Below are 17,678 nucleotides of genomic sequence, written 5' to 3' on the forward strand. Positions count from 1 at the left end.
GGGTGGGGGTCCGCCTGTCAGTGCACAGACCATACACATTGCTGCAGAGGTTACAGGTGTGGGGGGTCCGCCTGTCAGTGCACAGACCATACACATTGCTGCAGAGGTTACAGGGGTGGGGGGTCCGCCTGTCAGTGCTCAGACCATACACATTGCTGCAGAGGTTACAGGGGTGGGGGGTCCGCCTGTCAGTGCTCAGACCATACACATTGCTGCAGAGGTTACAGGGGTGGGGGGTCCGCCTGTCAGCGCTCAGACCATACACATTACTGCAGAGGTTACAGGGGTGGGGGTCCGCCTGTCAGTGCTCAGACCATACACATTGCTGCAGAGGTTACAGGGGTGAGGGTCCGCCTGTCAGTGCTCAGACCATACACATTGCTGCAGAGGTTACAGGGGTGGGGGGTCCGCCTGTCAGCGCTCAGACCATACACATTACTGCAGAGGTTACAGGGGTGGGGGGTCCGCCTGTCAGTGCACAGACCATACACATTGCTGCAGAGGTTACAGGGGTGGGGGGTCCGCCTGTCAGTGCTCAGACCATACACATTGCTGCAGAGGTTACAGGGGTGAGGGTCCGCCTGTCAGTGCACAGACCATACACATTGCTGCAGAGGATACAGGGGTGGGGGGTCCGCCTGTCAGTGCTCAGACCATACACATTACTGCAGAGGTTACAGGGGTGGGGGTCCGCCTGTCAGTGCACAGACCATACACATTGCTGCAGAGGTTACAGTGGTGGGGGGTCCGCCTGTCAGTGCTCAGACCATACACATTACTGCAGAGGTTACAGGGGTGGGGGGTCCGCCTGTCAGTGCACAGACCATACACATTGCTGCAGAGGTTACAGGGGTGGGGGGTCCGCCTGTCAGTGCTCAGACCATACTCATTACTGCAGAGGTTACAGGGGTGGGGGGTCCGCCTGTCAGTGCACAGACCATGCACATTGCTGCAGAGGTTACAGGGGTGGGGGGTCCGCCTGTCAGTGCACAGACCATACACATTGCTGCAGAGGTTACAGGGGTGGGGGGTCCGCCTGTCAGTGCTCAGACCATACTCATTACTGCAGAGGTTACAGGGGTGGGGGGTCCGCCTGTCAGTGCACAGACCATGCACTGCCGCACACTGCATCACTGTATTGGTCTTCGTTGTCCCAGATGGATGATTCTTCTAAAGATGAAACGCTGTGCTGAAGACAACAAGACTAAGGACATGGATTACTGGAACCACGTCCTGTTCTCTGATGACACGAAGATAACCTTAGATGGTTCAGATGGTGTCAAGCGTGTGAGGTGACAACCATGTGCTGAGCACAAAGACAAGTGTGTCCTGCCTACAGTCAAGCATGGTGGTGGGAATGTTATGAGTGCTGCCGGCTGTGGGGTGCTACAGTTTATTGAAGGATCCATGGATACCCCATGTACTGAGACATACTGAAGCAGTGCATGATCCCCCTCCTTCCAGAAACTGGGCTGCAGGGCAGTATTCAGACATAAGGACTTGAAGCACATCTTCAAGACCACCGGTGCTTTGTAAAGAAACTGAGGGTAAAGGTTCTTGACTGGCCGAGCATGTCTTCAGACAAAAACCTTATTGAGCACCTGTGAGGGTTCCTCTGTGGGAAGATGGAGGAGCGCGAAGTCGCTAATATCCACCAGCTCTGTGATGGAGGAGGGACGAGGGTCCCAGTGGTGGCCTGTGACGCTCTAGTGACCTCTGTGACCAAGAGAGTTAAGGCGGTGATTGACGATAATGGTGACCACACAAAATATCAAACAATTCCCACCTTGTCCCCAATTTGTCCTTTTTCTCTTATGGGTGTACTCCCCTTAGTTGCCAGTGGTTCAGACATTAATGGCTGTGTTGAGATATTTAGAGGGTTAACCTGCTCTGCCATTGAAGGAGGATGAGAAGACCGGGTTCCAAGTAAGACCACATGATTTGTCCTAAAGAAGACGTTGTAACACTTGGAAACCCGTTGACAAATAAGCCGCATGACTTGGGATCCCGTGTTCTCGGCCTCCTCCGCAGGTTCTTATTTCCGCTTTCTTCTCTGACCTTCTCTCATAGGTCTGTGGAATGGTTGTGTGAACTTAGCCTGACCAGGAGAGCACCATTGTGCAGTCTCACTCCTCATTTATGGCCAGATAAGACCCTAGGACTGCACATTTACACTTTTACCCACGCCGTACACGGACTACTGCACCTTGTATCACAGAGTCAGATCTCCAGTGTTTCCCCATGGAAAGATGTAGTCAGATACTTGCCAAAATGTGAGGGGTGTACTCACTTGTGATATAGTGAATAAACACACCAGTGACATCAGACAGATGGCCTGATAATTCTGCGCAGTGTGTATTGTACGGACATCACAGCCGTGTAGTAGACAATGTTGTTGTTATTCTATTTCGATGAGAATCCTGTAATGTGACTTGTTGATCTTTCTGCTCAGGCCACAAATGGTGGAGGAACATTCAGTGATTATTCTTCATCTGTCCCCTCCACGCCCAGTATAAGCCAACGGGAACTCCGCATTGAGACCATTGCCGCCTCAAGTACACCAACACCAATCCGAAAGCAAAGCAAGCGTCGCTCCAACATCTTTACAGTGAGTACAATCGAAAGATGGGGCAGATCACATCCGCTTCTTCTTGAACAGGCAGAATATGTGAGGTTCAAGCCTTGAAATAAGACAGAAGCATGAAGGAGGCTGGCTCCAGGTAAATCGGATGAATGATCTGATGAAATGTTGGGAGAATGATGGCTGTTGTGCTGGGACTCTGGTCCTTACTGCAGATTGAAAGGTGACCGCACTGGACGCACACTCGACTCCAGACGTAGATAACGCTGAACTCAAGAGAAGGTATAGACAAAACCCTCAAAAATGGTGAACTGTGCTTCATAAAGGGACCCAATGAAGGTTACAAAGAGCATGCGGGAATTAATGGACCAGAGGAGGATACAGGGACCTGAGAAAAATCCAGGGACCTGAGGAGGATATGAGAACTTGAGGAGGATATGAGAACATGAAGAGGATATGAGAACATGAGGAGGATATGAGAACATGAGGAGGATATGAGAACATGAGGAGGATATGAGAACATGAGGAGGATATGAGAACATGAGGAGGATATGAGAACAAGAGGGTACAGGGACCTGATGAGGATATGAGAACAGGAATACAGGGACCTGATGAGGATATGGGAATATGAGAAGAATACAGGGACATTACGAGGATACGGGGACATGAGAAAAATCCAGGGACCTGAGGAGGATATGAGAACTTGAGGAGGATATGAGAACATGAAGAGGATATGAGAACATGAGGAGGATATGAGAACATGAGGAGGATATGAGAACATGAGGAGGATATGAGAACATGAGGAGGATATGAGAACAAGAGGGTACAGGGACCTGATGAGGATATGAGAACAGGAATACAGGGACCTGATGAGGATATGGGAATATGAGAAGAATACAGGGACATTACGAGGATACGGGGACATGAGAAAAATACAGGGACTTGAGGAGGATATGAGAACTTGAGGAGGATTTGAGAACATGAGGAGGATATGACAATGAGAGGGATACAGGGACCTGATGAGGATTTGGGAAAATGAGAAGAATACAGGGACATTAGGAGGATACGGGGATATGAGAAAAATACAGAGACCTGAGGAGGTTATGAGAACATGAGAAGGATACAAGCACCTGAAGAGGATATGAGAACGAGAGGGATACAGGGACAGGAGGAGGATACAGGGATATGAGAAGCATACAGGGACCTGATGAGGATACGGGAACATGGGAAAAATACAGGGACCGGAGGAGGGATGGGAACATGAGAAGGATACAGAGACCTGCTGATTATACGGGAACATGGGAAAATACAGGGACCTGAGGAGGATACAGGGACCTGAGGAGGGTACGATAACATGAGGATACAGGAACCTGATGAGGGTACGGGAACATGGTAAAAATACAGGGACATGAGGAGGATAAGGTAACATGAGAAAGATTCAGGGACCTGAGGAGGATACGGGAACATGAGAAGGATACAGAGACCTGCTGATGATATGGGGACATGAGAAAAAAATGCGGACCTGAGAAGGATACTGGGACATGGGAAAATACAGGGACCTGATGAGGATACGGGAACATGGTAAAAATACAGGGACTGGAAGAGGGACGGGAACATGAGAAGGACTCAGAGACCTGCTGATTAAATGGGAACATGGGAAAAATGCAGGGACCTGAGGAGGATACGGGAACCTGAGAGAAATGCAGGGACCTGAGGAGGATATGGGAACCTGAGAGAAATACAGGGACCTGAGGAGGATACGGGAACCTGAGAAAAATGCAGGGACCTGAGGAGGATACGGGAACCTGAGAGAAATGCAGGGACCTGAGGAAGAGACGGGAACCTGAGAGAAATACAGGGACCTGAGGAGGATACGGGAACCTGAGAGAAATAGAGGGACCTGAGGAGGATACGGGAACCTGAGAGAAATACAGGGACCTGAGGAGGATACGGGAACCTGAGAGAAATGCAGGGACCTGAGGAGGATACGGGAACCTGAGAGAAATACAGGGACCTGAGGAGGATACGGGAACCTGAGAGAAATGCAGGGACCTGAGGAGGATACGGGAACCTGAGAGAAATGCAGGGACCTGAGGAGGATACGGGAACCTGAGAGAAATACAGGGACCGGAGGAGGATACGGGAACCTGAGAGAAATACAGGGACCTGAGGAGGATACGGGAACCTGAGAGAAATGCAGGGACCTGAGGAGGATACGGGAACCTGAGAGAAATGCAGGGACCTGAGGAGGATACGGGAACCTGAGAGAAATGCAGGGACCTGAAGAGGATACGGGAACCTGAGAGAAATGCAGGGACCTGAGGAGGATACGGGAACCTGAGAGAAATGCAGGGACCTGAGGAGGATACGGGAACCTGAGAGAAATGCAGGGACCTGAAGAGGATACGGGAACCTGAGAGAAATGCAGGGACCTGAGGAGGATACGGGAACCTGAGAGAAATGCAGGGACCTGAGGAGGATACGGGAACCTGAGAGAAATAGAGGGACCTGAGGAGGATACGGGAACCTGAGAGAAATGCAGGGACCTGAGGAGGATACGGGAACCTGAGAGAAATGCAGGGACCTGAGGAGGATACGGGAACCTGAGAGAAATACAGGGACCTGAGGAGGATACGGGAACCTGAGAGAAATGCAGGGACCTGAGGAGGATACGGGAACCTGAGAGAAATGCAGGGACCTGAGGAGGATACGGGAACCTGAGAGAAATGCAGGGACCTGAGGAGGATACGGGAACCTGAGAGAAATGCAGGGACCTGAGGAGGATACGGGAACCTGAGAGAAATGCAGGGACCGGAGGAGGATACGGGAACCTGAGAGAAATACAGGGACCTGAGGAGGATACGGGAACCTGAGAGAAATGCAGGGACCTGAGGAGGATACGGGAACCTGAGAGAAATGCAGGGACCTGAGGAGGATACGGGAACCTGAGAGAAATGCAGGGACCTGAGGAGGATACGGGAACCTGAGAGAAATGCAGGGACCTGAGGAGGATACGGGAACCTGAGAGAAATACAGGGACCGGAGGAGGATACGGGAACCTGAGAGAAATACAGGGACCGGAGGAGGATACGGGAACCTGAGAGAAATACAGGGACCTGAGGAGGATACGGGAACCTGAGAGAAATGCAGGGACCTGAGGAGGATACGGGAACCTGAGAGAAATGCAGGGACCTGAGGAGGATACGGGAACCTGAGAGAAATGCAGGGACCTGAGGAGGATACGGGAACCTGAGAGAAATGCAGGGACCTGAGGAGGATACGGGAACCTGAGAGAAATGCAGGGACCTGAGGAGCGTAAAGGGACCTGAGGAGAATACGGGTACATGAGGAGCATATGGGAACACTGGGAAGATACGGGAGCCTGAGAAAAATACAGAGACTACAGGAGGATACCCCGGATCTTGAGGACGATACAGGGACATCTGGGGAATACAGGGAATCAAGGATGGAATAAGAGGATATGAGGACTAGAGTAAGACTCTAAGGCATGAGTTTATGGGGACGTAAGGTTGATACAAGGTCACAAGGAAACATGGAAGTGAGGATGAAAAGGTGACACAATGAAGATATAGGGATATAATGAAGAAAATGGGGAAGCAATGATGATAGCATAACACAAGGAAGGTTTGGGAACGCCATGAGCATACAGGTATAAGTGGAAGATACAGGAGGAAGATTCTGGGTGATGGAAAGGACATTATGGTGCGGAGACACAGGAAAGCTGGGGAAGCAAGGAGGCTACATGGATGCTATGAGGATAAGAGGTAGAAAAGTATATGGCAACATGAGAGAATATATGGGAATCGCAATACTAAGGGGACACAAGGAAGATATAGGAACCCAAAGAGAAAAATTTGATCTGAGGTTCCTGGGACCAGGGGTATGCATGAGGACGGCATACGAGGGCCCAAGGCACATTCTAGGTCAACAATCCTGGGGCGGAGGTGTGTACAAGAGGAGCACATAACGACCCAATGAGCATACAAGACTGGACAGACGTACTGCTAGGAGGAAGGACACTAGAAGAACTTGTGACAAATATGACATGGGAGACCCGAGGAGCACAGAAAGGGGATACAATGGCCGCCCCATCAGTTAGTGTGGAGCCTGGCCTAGGTATAGAACAGGTCACACCACCTCTCTGGCCCTGACTACACATCCTATGCCCAGGCGCAGGACACGTTTATTCTGATATACAGTGTAAAAGTCTTTGCCTCTTCCTGATCTTATTCTTTTGCATGTGTGTCACACCTGAATGTTTCTGATCACCAACAAATGTAAATAATAGACAAAGATGACAAGTGACACACAAAATGCAGTTTATTAATGAAGGTCTTTATTATTAATGGAAAAATAAATCTAAACCTACAGGGCCCTGTGTGAAAGTGTTTTCCCCCAACCCCACCCACCCCATTTAAACCTAAATTAACTGTGATTTATCACATGGTTGGGAAGCTGAATTCACATTCCCTAGCCACATCCAGGCCTGATTACTGCCACCAATGTTCTCAATAAAGAAATTTCTTACATGGGACCTGCCTGACAAAGTGAAGTAGACCAAAAGATCCTCAAAAGCTAATGTCATGCCGCAATCCAAAGAAATTCTGGAACAAATGAGAAACAAGTAATTGAAATCTATCAGTCTGGAAAAGATTATAAAGCCATTTCTAAAGCTTTGGGACTTCAGTGAAACCACAGTGAGAGCCATTATCCTTCCCAGTAGTGCCCGGCCGACCAAAATTACCCCAAGAGCGCAGCCCTGACTCATCCAAAAGACCAGGTTGCAAAAGACCCCACAACAACATCCAAAGAACTGCAGGCCTCACTTGCCTCAGTTAAGGTCAGTATTCATGACTCCACCATAAGAAAGAGACTGGGCAAAAATGGCCTGCATGGCAGAGCGCCAAGACGAAAACCACTGCTGAGCAATAAGAACATAAAGGCTTCTTTCCAGAGCCATAACTTTTTTATTTTTTTTGTCAATATGGCCATGTGAGGGCTTGTTTGTTGCGGAACGAGTTGTACTTTTGAACAACACCATTGGTTTTACCATGTCAGGTACTCGAAAAAGGGGAAAAAATTCTAAGTGCGGTGAAACTGCAAAAAAAGTGCACTCCCACACTTGTTATTGTTTGGCTTTTTAACTATGTTCACTGAATGCCAAAACTGAGCTGCCATTTTGATTCTCCAGGCCATTGAGTTCATAGACACTAAACATGTCTAGGTTCTTTTTTATCTCCGTGCCGAGCTGACTTTTTAATGATAACATTTTCATTTTTATGCAGAAACGATCTTTTCATCGCCTGTTATTGCATTTTAATGCAGTGTCATCGGGACCAAAAAAAATGTACCGTATATACTCGAGTATAAGCTGAGATTTTCAGCCCATTTTGGGGGGGGGGGCTGAAAGTGCCCCTCTCGGCTTATACTCGAGTCATTGTCCCAGGGGGAGCGGCAGGAGTGGCGGCTGTCACATACTCACCTGCTCCCGGTGCGGTCTCTCTGCACTTCCCTGCTTCTCCGATGGTCTCTGGCGCCCGCAGCGCTTCCTTTGTTCAGCGGTCACGTGGTACCGCTCATTAAAGTAATGAACATGGACATGACTCCACTCCCATAGGGGTGAAGCACATATTCATTACTTTAATGAGCGGTACCATGTGACTGCTGAACACAGGAACAAGCTGCTGACGCGCGCCAGAGGCCATTGGAGGAGCAGGGACGTGCAGACCGCGGCAGGGCAGAAGGGTGAGTATGAAGGTGGAGGGTGAGCCATGCGATATTCACCTGTCCCCGTTCCACCACCGGGCTCTGTCTTCCACATCCTCTGGCAGTGACATTTAGGTCAGAGGGCGTGATGACGTGGCTAGTGCGCGCCCTCTGCCTGAACGTCACTGCAGAGACCCGGAAGACACAGCGGCGGTGGAACGGGGACAGGGGAATATCGCAAGTGGCGGGGGCCTGAGCCAGCGGCAACTCCCGCACCGGGCCGCCATAGCGCGCTGGTGTCCTCGCCTGCTGAGAACCCCGGCACCTCTTCCCCAGCAAGGAGAGGTGAGCGAGTCATTTTTTAACCTTTGTGCAGCATTATAAGGGGCATATTATTCTATGGAGCATTTTATGGGGCCATAATCAACCATTTATGCATCATTATACGGGGTATGTTTTATTATGGAGCATCTTCTGTGGCCATCATACACTGTATGGAGCATTATATGGGGCATATTTGTATATGGAGCATCTTATGGGGCCTATGATGAACTTAATGGGGCGTATTTTAATATGGAGCATCTTATGGGGCCATAATCAACCATTTATGCAGCATTATACGGGGTATATTTTAATATGGAGCATCTTATGGGGCCCATCATTAACTGTATGGAGCATTATATGGGGCTCCTGATTCAATATGGATATTCAGAAACACTTAACCTACTTTTATTGGTATCTATTTTTATTTTTGACATTTACCGGTAGCTGCTGCACTTCCACCCTAGTCTTATACTTGAATCAATGAGTCAATACGTTTTCCCAGTTTTTTGTGGCAAAATTAGGGGTCTCGGCTTATACTCGAGCATTTACGGTAATTCTGGTGTTTTGATTTTTTTTTTCTCGCTCCGCCATTTAGCGATCAGGTTAATATCCTTTTTTTTTTAATTGATAGATCGGGCAATTATGAACGCAGCGATACCAAATATGTGCTGGTTTGATTTTATTTTTGTTTTACTTTGAATGGGGCGAAAGGTTTTTTTTTTTTCCATATTTTTAAACACTTTTTTTCTTTTTTACTTTTGGCATGCTTCAATAACCTCCACGGGAGACTAGAAGCTGGCACAACCTGACCGGCGCTGCTACATAGAGGCGATGCTCAGATCTCTCTTATGTAGCAGAATTGCTGCATTGCTATGAGCGCCGACCACCAGGAGACCTCTGGTTGTCATGCCGACGCACCGCTGACCCCCGATCAAGTGACGGGGTCAGCGGTGTGCGTATTTCCGGCCCGATGGCTGAAAGCGCTTGTTAAATGCCGCTGTCAGAGTTTGACAGTGGCATTTAACTAGTTAATAGGCATGGGTGGATTGCGATTCCTGTTCAAAACAGCTGACATGTCACGGCTTTGAGGTGGGCTCACCTTCGGAGCCTACCTCAAAGTGGGGCTTCTGACGTCAGACGTACTGTCCCGTCCAACGTCAGAAAGGGGTTAATGACCTCAAGCTGAAGCGCACTTGTGTTTTGGATCATTGTTCTGTTGCATAACCCAATGGCAAGTCCTCCTCTGGCTTAAGAAAAACAAAATAAGGACTTTGGAGTGGCCTAGTCAGTCCTGACCTTAATCCGATTGAGATTGTGTGGCATGATCTTCAAAAGGCGGTCCACGCTCGGAAACCTCCAGTGGGGCTGAATTACAACAATTCTGCAGAGATGAGCGGCCAAGATTCCTCCAGAGCGTTAAAAAAGACTCATAAGTAACCAGTCATCACAAACGCTTGATTGCAGTTGTTGCTGCGAAGGGCGGCCCAACCAGTTATTAGGTTTAGGGGGCAATCGCTTTCTCACACAGGGCCCTGGAGGTTTGGATTTCTTTTTCCCTTAATAATAAAGACCTTCATTTATAAACTGCATTTTGTGTTATGTCTAATATTTACATTTGTTTAGTGATCGGAAACATTTACGTGTGAAAACCATACTAAAGAATAAGAAATCAGGAAAGGGGCAAATACTTTTACACACAACTGTAAAATGTACAAGATCTTATGAGCTCCTTCTGTGTCACATTGACTAGATCTGGTTAATGCAGGCACAATTGCCAAGAACATAGTCAACGACCATTTCGTTTTCATAAACGGTGCTGATAACATAGTGCAATCTTCAGGCCGACAGAACCAGACTTTCTAGAATGTAAAACGTGTCCAGACCTGGGAAACAAATTAGATTGCCCTCTAAATCCCGACCATAGATGATTGAAGAATATATTGGAAGATCAGACCGTACTATAACCATACCTAAGATAACCGTGAGATGATCTTGGTGTAAAACTCAACCTCAGACGATTCCGGAATAAGAAGGAAGATCGGATGTTTCCAGCCCTGATGACATGACCTTACCTAAGATAAGACTGAGATAATCTAAATCCTGACCACAGATCATTCGAGAATATATAGGAAGATCCAGCACTGATGACATGACCTTACCTAACCTAAGATAAGACTGAGAAGATCCCAATCTAAATCCTGACCACAGATCATTCGAGAATATATAGGAAGATCCAGCACTGATGACATGACCTTACCTATGATAAGACTGAGAAGATCCCAATCTAAATCCTGACCACAGATCATTCGAGAATATATAGGAAGATCCAGCACTGATGACATGACCTTACCTAAGATAAGACTGAGATGATCCCAATCTAAATCCTGACCACAGATCATTCGAGAATATATAGGAAGATCCAGCACTGATGACATGACCTTACCTATGATAAGACTGAGAAGATCCCAATCTAAATCCTGACCACAGATCATTCGAGAATATATAGGAAGATCCAGCCCTGATGACATGACCTTACCTAAGATTAGACTGAGATGATCCCGATCTAAATCCTGACCACAGATCATTCGAGAATATATAGGAAGATCCAGCACTGATGACATGACCTTACCTATGATAAGACTGAGAAGATCCCAATCTAAATCCTGACCACAGATCATTCGAGAATATATAGGAAGATCCAGCCCTGATGACATGACCTTACCTAAGATAAGACTGAGATGATCCCAATCTAAATCCTGACCACAGATCATTCGAGAATATATAGGAAGATCCAGCCCTGATGACTTGACCTTACCTATGATAAGACTGAGAAGATCCCAATCTAAATCCTGACCACAGATCATTCGAGAATATATAGGAAGATCCAGCACTGATGACATGACCTTACCTAAGATAAGACTGAGATGATCATGATTTAAATCACAACCACAGATGATTGGAGAATACAGCAGGTGAAATAAGTATTGAACACGTCGCCAATCTTCTAAGTAAATCTATTTGTAAAACCATGGAAGTCCATAAATTATGTGTAATAATGAGAAATGACACAGGAAAAAAAGTATTGAACACATGAAGAAAGAGAGGAGCAAAAAGCTCTGGAAAGTCCTGACACCGGCGGAGATGTATCAGTTTTTAGAAAACATTGCTGTCACTTACTGACCAATTATATCAGTTGGTTCAACTGATGGACGATAAAATGGTGTCTCATTAACAAGGGGCCACACAAGAAACCTCTCATAATGGGGAAAACTAGTGAGCTATCTCAATACCTTCACAACCTTATTGTTGAATACTGAAATCATTGGTTACAGAAGAATCTCTAAACTACTGAAGGTTCCAGTGAGCACTGTTGGGGCCATTATCCCGAAGTGGAAAGAACATCATTTCACCATAGACCGACCACGCCCATTTGCTGCCCACAAGATTTCACATAGAAAAGCAAAAATAATTGTCAAAATAGTTGTCCAAGAAGCACCTGTGAAGAGCTACAGAAAGACCTGGAATCAGCAGGTACACAATTGTTTCAAAGAAAACTAAAAGTAATAAACTGACCCTCCATGGGCTGTGTGGACGCTCGCCACTCAACCTTTATGGCCTGTATGCACACTCACAACGTGATCTCCATGGCCTGTATGCATGCTCACAACGTGACCTCTATGGCCTGTATGCACGCTCACAACGTGACCTCCATGGTCTGTATGCACGCTCACCACGCAATCTCCATGGCCTGTATGCACGCTCACAACGGGACCTCCATGGCCTGTATGCACGCTCACAGCGTGACCTCCATGGTCTGTATGCACGCTCACCATGCAATCTCCATAGCCTGTATGCACGCTCACCACGCGACCTCCATGGTCTGTATGCACGCTCACCACGTGACCTCCATGGTCTGTATGCACGCTCACCACGCAATCTCCATGGCCTGTATGCACGCTCACAACGTGACCTCCATGGCCTGTATGCACGCTCACAACGTGACCTCCATGGTCTGTATGCACGCTCACCACGCAATCTCCATGGTCTGTATGCACGCTCACCACGCAATCTCCATGGCCTGTATGCACGCTCACAACGTGATCTCCATGGCCTGTATGCACGCTCACCACGCGACCTCCATGGTCTGTATGCATGCTCACCACGCGACCTCCATGGTCTGTATGCACGCTCACCACGCAATCTCCATGGCCTGTATGCACGCTCACCACGCAATCTCCATGGCCTGTATGCACGCTCACCATGCAATCTCCATAGCCTGTATGCACGCTCACAACGTGACCTCCATGGTCTGTATGCACGCTCACCACGCGACCTCCATGGCTTGTATGCATGCTCACCACGCAATCTCCATAGCCTGTATGCACGCTCACCACGCGACCTCCATGGTCTGTATGCACGCTCACCACGTGACCTCCATGGTCTGTATGCACGCTCACCATGCAATCTCCATAGCCTGTATGCACGCTCACCACGCGACCTCCATGGCCTATTTACACACTCACCATACAAGACCCAATTGCTGAACAAAAAGCATTTTCAAGTATGATTACAGTTTTCTCAACACTTAGACAAGCCTGCAAGATACTGGGAGAATATAGTCTGGTCAGATGAGACCAAAACTGAACTCTTTGGATGCCATGATACGCAGAGTTATTGGAGGTCAAAAGGCACTAGATATCACCACAAAAACACCATACCAACAGTGAAGTGTGGAGGTGGGAACATCCTAGTGTGGGCTGTTTTTCAGCATACAGCACTGCCAAACTTCATATAATTGAAGGAAGGATGAATGTTCATATGTATAGAGACCTTCTAGATAAAAATCTGCTGCCATCTACCTGGATGATGAAGATGAAACGAGGGAGGACATTCCAGCAAGACAATTTTCTTAAACACACAGCCAAGGAAACTCTCAATTGGTTTGAGGGATAGAAATGAAAGCTGCTAGAACGGCCGGTCACCGGACCGGAGTCCAAGAGCAAATGTATGGAAGGAACTAAAGCTCAGACATCACAGAAGGAGCCACGGAAGCTTCAGGATGTGACGAGTGTTCGTGTGGGCGAATGGAGCAAACTCCCACCTGAGCAATGCCTGCAACTAGTTTCTCCATAGCGGGTGTGTCTGGATGTCTTCATCATGTCCGAAGTATTAATTAAATGTCATTAACATGTTCAATGCGACATCCTGTGTCATTTCCCATTATTACACAATTTATGGGCCCCTCTGGTGACTTCTGGCTTGGAGGGGTTGTTCCCGACATCTGGAGAGAATTTCATGCCAATAGCATCTTTGTAAGTGTTCAATACTTATTTCACCCGCTGTAAATAGGGAGATCAGCCCATACCAGCCCTGATGTTATGACCTAAGATGACCAGCCGTGATTGTGCACCCAGACCGCGGACAGGCGCCACCTGGAGTGACTCCCAGCCAGACGGAATGAATTATGAGTGATGACGCTGCAGAGCGGCTGGCGTGAAGCGTCATGGGTGCTGAGGAGGGATGCGGCATTGGTGCTGAGGAGGGATGCGGCATTGGTGCTGAGGAGGGATGCGGCATGGGTGCTGAGGAGGGATGCGGCATGGGTGCTGAGGAGGGATGTGGCATGGGTGCTGAGGAGGGATGCGGCATGGATGCTGAGGAGGGATGCGGCATGGGTGCTGAGGAGGGATGCGGCATGGGTGCTGAGGAGGGATGCGGCATTGGTGCTGAGGAGCGATGCGGCATGGGTGCTGAGGAGCGATGCGGCATGGGTGCTGAGGAGGGATGCGGCATGGGTGCTGAGGAGGGATGCGGCATGGGTGCTGAGGAGAGATGCGGCATGGGTGCTGAGGAGCGATGCGGCATGGGTGCTGAGGAGCGATGCGGCATGGGTGCTGAGGAGCGATGCGGCATGGGTGCTGAGGAGCGATGCGGCATGGGTGCTGAGGAGCGATGCGGCATGGGTGCTGAGGAGCGATGCGGCATGGGTGCTGAGGAGGGATGCGGCATGGGTGCTGAGGAGGGATGCGGCATGGGTGCTGAGGAGCGATGCGGCATGGGTGCTGAGGAGCGATGCGGCATGGGTGCTGAGGAGCGATGCGGCATGGGTGCTGAGGAGCGATGCGGCATGGGTGCTGAGGAGCGATGCGGCATGGGTGCTGAGGAGCGATGCGGCATGGGTGCTGAGGAGCGATGCGGCATGGGTGCTGAGGAGCGATGCGGCATGGGTGCTGAGGAGCGATGCGGCATGGGTGCTGAGGAGCGATGCGGCATGGGTGCTGAGGAGCGATGCGGCATGGGTGCTGAGGAGCGATGCGGCATGGGTGCTGAGGAGGGATGCGGCATGGGTGCTGAGGAGAGATGCGGCATGGGTGCTGAGGAGGGATGCGGCATGGGTGCTGAGGAGGGATGCTTGCTCATCTTCATCTTCGTCTCTTGTCTTTTGTTACATGAAGTAATGTCGACACTCATTTCCCCAAATCCCTGGTTTGTTTGGAAATTGCGGCTTCATCACTTATAAGATTGTGCGAGTGAGAAGGCGAGGGTTCCTCCACGATGTCCTTCTTGTCCTGCCATCACAAGTCCCCCCATAGTCAGTCAGCACATGCTGGGAGTTGTAGTGTCCCTGGGTGCTGCTCCGGATTCCTACTGCAGACTTTCCATCCAGTCTAAGCAGAGTCTTCTTCTGCCTGGTCGGCCATCGTGGCAGACGCAGCACACCGTGACTCTCGGTGACATGAGGGTCACGTTTCCAGCGTCGTCTCGTCAGCTGCGGCCAATGATTGTACAAATGGTCGTCTGACGTGGCGGATCCGCGCTCAGGTGATCACTGACCCTGCAGGGATCTGTCCGCGTCATCGATGGTTATTGTCTGACGTGGAGGATCCGCGCTCAGGCGATCACTGACCATGCAGGGATCTGTCCGCGTCATAGATGGTTGTCTGACGTGGAGGATCCGCGCTCAGGTGATCACTGACCCTGCAGGGATCTGTCCGCGTCATAGATTTGTCTGACGTGAAGGATCCGCGCTCAGGCGATCAATGACCCTGCTGGGATCTGTCAGTGTCATAGATGGTTATTGTCTGACGTGGAGAATCCGCGCTCAGGAGATCACTGACCCTGCAGGGATCTGTCCGCGTCATAGATGGTTATTGTCTGACGTGGAGGATCCGCGCTCAGGCGATCAATGACCCTGCTGGGATCTGTCAGCGTCATAGATGGTTATTTTCGGGTAGCGCTAGTAAAAGCAAGCGCCAATCTTCACCCTTCAGTTTTTAACACTTTTGTTTACAGTCCATTGCCTGTGACGTGAGCACGGCTACTATTAAGCTTGTAAGCACTGCACATAATCTGGTGGGATCAGGGGAGCCTGTGACGTGAGCACAGCTATTATTAAGTTTGTAAGCACTGCACATAATCTGGTGGGATCAGGGGCGCTTGTGACGTGAGCACAGCTGCTATTGAGCTTGTAAGCACTGCACATAATCTGGTGGGATCAGGGGCGCCTGTGACGTGAGCACAGCTACTATTAAGCTTGTAAGCACTGCACATAATCTGGTGGGATCAGGGGCGCTTGTGACGTGTGCACAGCTGCTATTGAGCTTGTAAGCACTGCACATAATCTGGTGGGATCAGGGGCGCTTGTGACGTGTGCACAGCTACTATTAAGCTTGTAAGCACTGCGTAAGAAGGAACATAAACCAGCTCACCCGTGATTCAGCAACCAAACCTCGGGAGCACGGACCCTCTGTGTCCAGGTGTGCAAGATCCAAAAAAAGAAAGAAATGTCCAGCTTCACCGAGTCCGTAAAAAAGCGTTTTCTTTATTCACAAACTTTAAACATGGAGGATACAGACTTCAGCACAACCATATGGGTAAGAATCTCAACGCGTTTCTGGAGACTAGGCTCCCTTAATCATGACAATGAGCTGCAGGCGACGGAGCGGACAGAGCTGCAAGCGGCAGGGCAGTGTAGCTGCGGCCGGCGGAGCTGCAGGCGATGCGTCCTCTAACCTGTACACTTATCCTGGGAGGCGCTGCCAGATATTCGCCTGCTTGGCGTTTGCTCACCGCGAATCTTGATTCCTTTGGAGTCTAATTTATGTAGAAGATCAGGCATGTGTCCCTCAGGCCGGTGATCACTCGTATTACTAACCCTCTGCTTCTTGTAGAAATCCAGATAAAATCTATAGCAACATAGGAGTCTGAACTGACGGTCACAACCACTTGGTAAATGGTCTCAGTGGCTTATTTGTAGTCTTCATTTTGTCCTCATTTACGCTTCCCAGTGTGGGGTTCTCCAGGGTCCATATTGTCCTTGAAGACCCAAGTCAGGCCCTCCAGTATGTAACATCCGGTGTAAGATGGCACTGGAGCCTATAAAACTCCGCCAATGTTTTGGGAATAGTACAAGACCCCCAATGATGAATTCATGGGTTACACTGACTTTCTCCCAATTGTATATCTCAGTCTGCTCTGTAACATGGTGACGCCTCCATTTAAGATCCCAGTAAAACCTCCAATGTGCAGAGGAGTCATAAAACATACAGTACAAGATAAGATCTCAGAGGAACCTCCAAAGTGTTAGTTGCTGTAAGACCGAATCCTAGGTAAGCCCTAAGGGGGAGAAACAGAGTAAGATAGGATCCCGGATAATCCCTCCTAAATGTAAGAATTTGCGTAAGATAGTGTTTCGAATCCCAGGAAGGATATTTTTATCAACCCCACCGCTCACACTAATATGTCAAGAACCGGGATTGTTTGGTTGCCCAGTTCTTTTCTAATGTGATTTATCTATATCCCACTTCCCAGTTCTGGTTTGGAACTTGAAGCTCTCTGGCGCCCCACTTACCCTCAGGTCAGACAGGGTACTGCACTTAGGATAATTAGTCGCCAGAAAGGCTGCCTTACTTTCTACTGGCTAATGGGCACAGTGCAGCGAAGGCGATATAACTACTCCCACTCAGGCGGGAACAATAATTATCAACGCTGTCCGTCGCTACCAGGTTTCTCAACGCGCAGGACAAATCAGCTGCCACCAGCTCCA

At 49.1% G+C, this 17,678-nt stretch overlaps 1 protein-coding gene across 4 annotated transcripts in view; it reads left to right on the plus strand.

The window, feature by feature from the left end:
* The window catches only part of AGAP3 (ArfGAP with GTPase domain, ankyrin repeat and PH domain 3), a 494,399-nt gene that overhangs the window by 226,146 nt on the left and 250,575 nt on the right, over positions 1-17,678 (plus strand). For all 4 annotated transcript variants that reach the window (XM_069729029.1, XM_069729028.1, XM_069729027.1 and 1 more), the window contains exon 8: positions 2,453-2,608. In XM_069729029.1, the coding sequence (XP_069585130.1) occupies positions 2,453-2,608 (156 nt within the window). The remainder of the gene's footprint in view (positions 1-2,452; positions 2,609-17,678) is intronic.

The sequence above is a fragment of the Ranitomeya imitator genome, chromosome 6 (assembly GCF_032444005.1).
Source record: "Ranitomeya imitator isolate aRanImi1 chromosome 6, aRanImi1.pri, whole genome shotgun sequence".
In the NCBI taxonomy this organism is placed as follows: domain Eukaryota; kingdom Metazoa; phylum Chordata; class Amphibia; order Anura; family Dendrobatidae; genus Ranitomeya; species Ranitomeya imitator.